Genomic DNA, 6,860 nt, shown 5'->3' on the forward strand with positions numbered 1-6,860 from the left:
ACACTTAAAAAAAAAAAGCATTTGATGAAAGCAGAAAAAAATGTCATCCTGTGCAAGTTGATTTTTCTTAACAAGGACCTGTGTGTGGGTCACTGGGTATAGCCAACACCAGATGATCTACTGAAATAGAACTAAGTAAGAGACAGCTTGCAGTGTGTAAGAACAGACAACATTAGTAATCAGTGTTCCCATCTAAGTGCAGACAGAATGTTCAGACGGCAGGCAATCGTGAGCTCAGTGCTGCCCTCCAACTTGTAACCTCAGATCACAGCAATTGCACAGGGGTCAAAACTGTGGCCCTTCCCTTTAACTCATACCATCAAAACATTCACTCATACTTACCTGGCCTTTGCAAGTTTTAAGACCTTTCTCTAAGTCAGAAACATGTGTGTCCCTGTCATGAACAGCAATATTACTATTTATAGCTTTACAAATATTTAAAATTTAAATGGTATTTACAACTTACTATTTATTTACTGCACCTCAAACAAAGCTACGTCTTGTCGAGATATAGTCTCTGAACTCACCTCATGTTGATGTGGAAGGAATTATTCTTGTTGACCTCAAAGCCTCCAGACCAAATACAATTGGGAACGTCCATTAATCTGACACACAAGAGCTGGTCATAGTCATTCCGAGGCCAATGGAACACCACACTGGAGCCAGGAAGGGTGGAAATGTAACCTTCGGGATTGGCTGTTCCCTAAAACATGTAAGGCAACGAGTCACGCCTAAGTGCCCACTCAGGGCCCTGCCCTCTACCAGAAGCTATTCAGGCATAAAGTGGTTCCTCACATCACGAAACTACAGTGTTGATGGGGAGATAAGCCATGACATTAAAATTCCCTGTGCTTTTAAACACCAGCCATTCTTCAAAAGCAAACTGCTTACCTGTCCCCGGGCAAATTCCCTCTGTGCAAATGCAAGCTTGTGAGAGGATTTATTATCTAACAGGTAACGGGGGGCAAAGATGACCATACAGGTGTCAATATAGCGACCTCGGCCTTTCTTGACATCGATACCTACAAATAACAAGAACCACTGCCATAAATTAGTCAGAAAAAAGAAAATTCGTGGTCTGACAAAAATAAATAGCCTTCACAAGTACTTAGTTTCTCTGAGAAAACAATTATATCATCCAGAGAGGCTGTCAAGACTTCCAAGAATGAAATAAAAACAGCAAATGCACTTAAAGTATTATTCTTTATTCCCATTTAGGTCTTAAAAAGTCTCAGGAGCAATATCAATACCCCATAATTCATAGCTTCTTCATAAAATGTGTACCATTATACCAGCAACTAAAAAACGCAGGATACCTTCAGCTTCCATTTACAAAGTTGACTACTAAGAGGGTTTATGTAATTCATTTCTGCTTACATCTGGGACACAAAATTTCCTCCTAGAGAACTTTCCCCTTTTACAGGATATACTAGAAATTTCAGATTACTTAATTGCATTCTGTACTACTCTGAACTCAAATTATTCTTCTCTAATATTTTCTGTTAGCTCACTGCCCAAGAATCCATCTGAAACCTAATGCTAAATGTTATAGAATTTATTCATTCATAAAATAAATGTTTTCAGTACCTACTAAAAAACAGCAAACAGAACACACAGAACCATAATCAATCAGAAGGGAATCTCAAAACAGAAAGAAAGAAAGAAAAGAAAGAAAGAGAGAGAGAGAGAGAGAGAGAGAGAGGGAGGGAGAGAGAGAGAGAGAGAAAGGGCACCGATTATGTTAAAAATTCTGATAATTTTTAAAATATGAAATTCAGGGGGATGAATTATTTGCTCATTCAGACAATAAATATAGAAACCATATTCAAGCAACTGGGTTGAGCTCTGTTTATACAATGATAAAAATACTTATAGTAGAAATAATACAATATTTATTGAACTCTTAATACATACTACACCCTCTACCGGAGGCTCTACATTTAATTCTCAGAACAATCTTAAGAGTTATTTTCATTCTTTCCATTTTACAGATGAGGAAACTAAGGCACGGAAAGCTGGGGAACTTGCCCTAGGTCACACAGCCAGTAGCTGGTGGCACAACTGGGATTCAAAGCCAGGCAAAGCCTGCCCACAAAAGATGTGTTTAACTTGAGTCTACAGTACCGAGACTCAATTTTTTGAAAAAAGCAGGCTTTTTGTTTCCCTGTGCATCTTAGAGTGCTCTGGCTAACTCCCAATAAATGAATAGCTGATAAGATAAAAATGTACAAAATCCTTGTTTTGGAGGTACTTGGGAGACTAACAGGCCAGGCCATCCCTGGCTTTCCAGCTTGGGATTGTGCTTTAAACCTTCCTGAGAGGCAGCTAGTTATCTGTCCAATTCTGCAAAAATATTCAAATACAAGATTCCACACATTCCCTTGGTATTACATGCCCAGATCTCATGATCCTGAAGAATTACAAAGTCCTATCTTAGCCCACACCGTCTATTCTTTTCCTTGGTATAACAAAATTCAAATCACAGTCTTGTAACTAACAAGTTTTAATAGTTAAGTTTTAATGAGCGCTCCTAGCATATGCATTTATACGTGCACTCACTGCATATTTCTGATTGGACAGCTTGATTGATTGCCCCCCGGTGAGAATTCTATGGTTCCTTAGTGGCAGCTGCTTTAGAAGGCAGCGCTCCATTCCCCACCCCAAATTCGTCCTAACTGTAGCTTCCGGTCAACCTATGGTAGCTTGTATTGGGGTATCACGGACAAAATAACCCAGCAGAAACCCAAACGTAGCACAAAGCTGCCTTTGCCTTTTCAAGACAAATATGAGCAAACAAATGTGAGAAGGGTAAAGAAAACGATCCTCAGCTAGAGGATCAAATAAAGTTCATTTCTTCTATTAAAAATCTTAATGTCAACTTTACAGGAGACAGCTCCCATGTCAAGAGAGAATGCAGACAAATTCATGTTCAAAAACCAGGAAAAGCGAACTATACTTGAAGAGACTATTATTAATAAACCCTCAAACACGTAAACATGTGCCTAACTCTGCGTGGGACCCAGGGTAAACAGCTAAATGATACCACCTCAGTCTTTCCTTCTAGAACATGCCTATATCTGCATTGTCCAATACAGAAGCCACTGGCCATATACGGCTATTTAAATGCATTAAAATTAAATAAATGAAAAATTCAATTCCTTGGTCACAGTGGCCCCATTTCTTAGCGATGTGCTCTCAAGCTCTCGGCAGCCAGGCGTGGCTAGGGCTGCTGTATTGGACAGCGCAAAATAGAACATTTCCATCACAGCAGTTCAACAGACAATGCAGTTCTAGATGCTTTTCCAGCATTCAACACTAAAGGTGCTTTGAGATTCCTGGAAATCATACACTAAAGGAAGGATGCACTGCTAACATTTTAAACCTGAGGTGTATTTAAATCAAATTGATCTAGGGGCCGGCCAAGTGGCGCGTTGGTTAAGAGCTGGCTTGGGACGCCAGAGGGCCCTGGTTCGGATCCCACATATGAGGGCCAGTGACACTACCCTCTACAGCTAAGATGCTGAACAACAGCTCAACCTGGAGCTGGGCTGCCATGAGTCGCCAGTGACTGCATAGGCTGCAGCAGGCTGCCATGGGCTACCGTGTGTAGCCAGCAGCAAGCGTAAGCGGCCAGCAGCCAGCGTGAGCGGCCGTCCAGAAGCCGGCAACTGATCTGCCTCACCCGGGAAGAGCACAATGATGGTGCCAACTTGGGACAGTGAAGCAACGTCCTCCATATCTAGACTGAAGAACAAAAGGACAGCAACTTGTCTGTTCCCCTTCCCCCAATTCCCCAGNGCTATGAAGGGCATTTTAAAGGACCATTTATTGGGAAACATATCAATATTAATTTCTTCAGTGTGTAATGACAATGTATGATTTAGAAAAAATGCCCTTGCCTTTAGGTGATGAGTGAAGTTTTTACGGCTGAAGTGTCATGATGATTCAATTTACTTTCAAATGGTTCAAAAAAAAGAAGTATGTGTGTGTGGAGAGAGAACAAGAACACAGCAAAATGTTAAAATGCAGTAAATCTAGGTAAAAGATGGAGGGGTATTCCTTCACCAGTCATAAATTTTCTGTGGGTCTAAGCTGTTTCAAAATGAAACAGTGGGGAAAGTGAAGAACCAGATGGCACAGGGCTATGCTCAGTATTTGAGGATGGCACACTGAAACCAGTATTTCAAAAGGATTAACAAAAGTAGGTCATCTTCCCCCACCTACACCTCTCTCTCTCTCTCTTTCTCTCCCTCTCAACTTTTTTGTTTAATTCTAAATTGGCTTCCCCTTCTCAGGCAACAGATCTGGGCAACCTCCACTCAGGCGGTATGTAAACCAATGGTGGTTTTAGCTACAGAACTCCTTACCTCCTGGCCCTCCAGCCCCCTAGTGAAATCTTGTTCGAAACACATTATACTAACAGACAAAAGTCTGGTAAAATGCTTCTTCCTGTCTTAAACCCCAACTACACCTAGGAACACAGCTTGAAAACCTCTATACTAGGTACAATTCACTCTAATAAGGGCCAGGGCAAAGGATAATTAAGAAAAGCACACCACCAACAAAAAGAAAAAGAAAAAAACCCTTAGATAACGGCTTTTTTAAAAAGTCAAATATAGATACTATTTTGGATCATCTATGATAAAATTGGCCATTTTTCTGTCCCCATACTATTGTGCTCTCAATGGTGAACTAAGCATAAGTATAAAAGATTAAATTTTGCATCTAAATGTCTTGAAAAACACAGATTTCAGTGTCTTTAGATTCAAGAGCATTTGAGGAAAGAAATGAAAGATGACACAAATCAATGGAAAGGCATCCCTTGTTCGTGGCCTGGAAGACTTACTATTGTTAGGCTGTCAGTGCTCCCCAAAGTGGATCCACTGATTTAATGCAATCCCTATCAAAACCCCAAGTGTTTTTTTTTCACCCAGAAATAGAAAAATTCATTTCAAAATTAAGATGGAATGTCAAGGAGCTCTAAATAGCCAAAATAATCTGGAAAAAAAACAAAAACAAAAACAAAGTTGCAAGTCTCACACTTCCTGATTTCAAAATGTATTACAAAGCTACAGTAATCAAAACAGTAGGAATACGGCATAAAGACAAACATATGGACAAATGAAATGGAGTCCAGAAGTAAACCCTTGCATATAAGGGTCAAATATTTTTGACAAGAATGCCAAGACCATTCCATGGGGAAAGGAGAGTCTTTTCAACAAATGATGTAGAGAAAACTGAATATCCACAAACAAAAGAATGGAGTTGGACCCTTACCTAACACCACATATGAACATTAACTCAAAATGGATCAAAGATCTAAAATGTAAGAGCTAAAACTGTGAAACTCTCAGAAGAAAACATAGGGGAAAAGCTTGATGATATTGGGATTTGGCAATGATTTCTTGGATATGACACCAAAACACAGGCAACAAAAGTGAAAACAGATAAGCTGGACTACATCAAAATTAAAAACTTCTATACATCAGGGAAACACAATCAACATAGTGAAAAGGCAATGTGTGGGAGAAAATATATGCAAATCATGTTATCTCATAAGGGGTTAATATCCAGAACATATAAAGAACTACAACTCAACAACAGAAAAACAAACAACCCAATTTAAAAATGGGCAAAGGACTTGAGTAGATATCTCTCCAAAGAAGATATACAAATGTCCAACAAGCACATGACAAGAAGCTCAACATCACTAATCATTAGGGAAATGTGAATCAAAAAACCTCATACTCATTAGGAGGGCTACTATCAAAAAAGCAGACAAGGGCCGGCCAAGTGGCTCAGTTGGTTAAGAGCGCCAGCTCTGAGCAACAGGGTCATCAGTTAGATTCCCACGTGGGCCAGTGAGCTGTGCCCAAGCTGAGCTGCCTCTGAGCTGCCAACAGGTGGCAGGATGGCTCAGCTGGTGCTCCTAACAACAAGGTTGCTGGTTCCACTCCCGCATGGAATGGTGGGCTATGCCCACCCGCAATTAAGACTGAACACAGCACCTTGAGCTGAGCGGCCACGAGCTGTTGACGGGCGGCCGGATGGCGACTGGACTTGGAGCTGAGCTGGCTGCGCCCCTACAACTAAGACTGAAGGACAACAATTTGGCTGTTCTGCTTCCCCAATTCCCCAACACTGTTCCCCTTCCTCAATTCCCCCAAAAAAAAAAATCTTAAAAAAAAAAAAAAGCAGACAATAACAAGCGTCGGTAAAGTTGTGGAGATATTGGAGCCTTTGCGCACTGTTGGTAGAAATGTAAAATGGTGAAGCTGCTATGAAAAACACTGTGGCAATTCCCTCAAAGAAATAAAATTGGGATGATCCAACAATTCCATTTCTGAGTATAGACCCAAAAGAATTGAAAGCAGGGACTCAAAGAAATATCTGTGCATCCATGTTCAGAGCAGTACTATTCACAGCCCAAGTGTCCATAAATGAATGAGTGGATAAACAAAATATGTTATTGAATACAACAGAATATTATTCAGCCTTAAAAAAGAAATTCTGACACAGGCTACTACATGGATAAACGTTAAGCAAAATGAAAGAAGCCACACAAACAGATAAATACTGTATGATTCCACTTATATGAGGTACGTAGAGTAGTCAAATTCACCGAGAAAGTATTTATCCAACAGGGGTTGGAGAAGAGGGAAATGAGGAGTTGTTTAACGGGTATAGAGATTCAGCTTTGTAGGATAAAAAGAGTTTGGAGATTGGTTGCACAACAATATGGATGTACCTAACACTAGTGAATTTAAAAATGGTTAAGATGGCAGGCTGGCCAAGTGGCTCAGTTGGTTAAGAGCTCACTCAAGAGTGTGAGCTCTGAGCGACAGCAGTTCGAGTCCCGG

General features: G+C 40.4%; 1 protein-coding gene across 1 annotated transcript in view; it reads right to left on the reverse strand.

Moving 5' to 3' along the window:
• Nucleotides 1-6,860, reverse strand: part of VPS13D (vacuolar protein sorting 13 homolog D) — a 299,465-nt gene that overhangs the window by 158,818 nt on the left and 133,787 nt on the right. Inside the window, exons 46-47 of the mRNA XM_019639700.1 lie at nt 892-1,022; nt 528-703 (exon numbers count right to left, since the gene is read on the reverse strand). Coding sequence (XP_019495245.1) covers nt 528-703; nt 892-1,022 — 307 coding nt within the window. The remainder of the gene's footprint in view (nt 1-527; nt 704-891; nt 1,023-6,860) is intronic.

Source organism: Hipposideros armiger, unplaced genomic scaffold (assembly GCF_001890085.2).
Source record: "Hipposideros armiger isolate ML-2016 unplaced genomic scaffold, ASM189008v1 scaffold_46, whole genome shotgun sequence".
Lineage (NCBI taxonomy): Eukaryota > Metazoa > Chordata > Mammalia > Chiroptera > Hipposideridae > Hipposideros > Hipposideros armiger.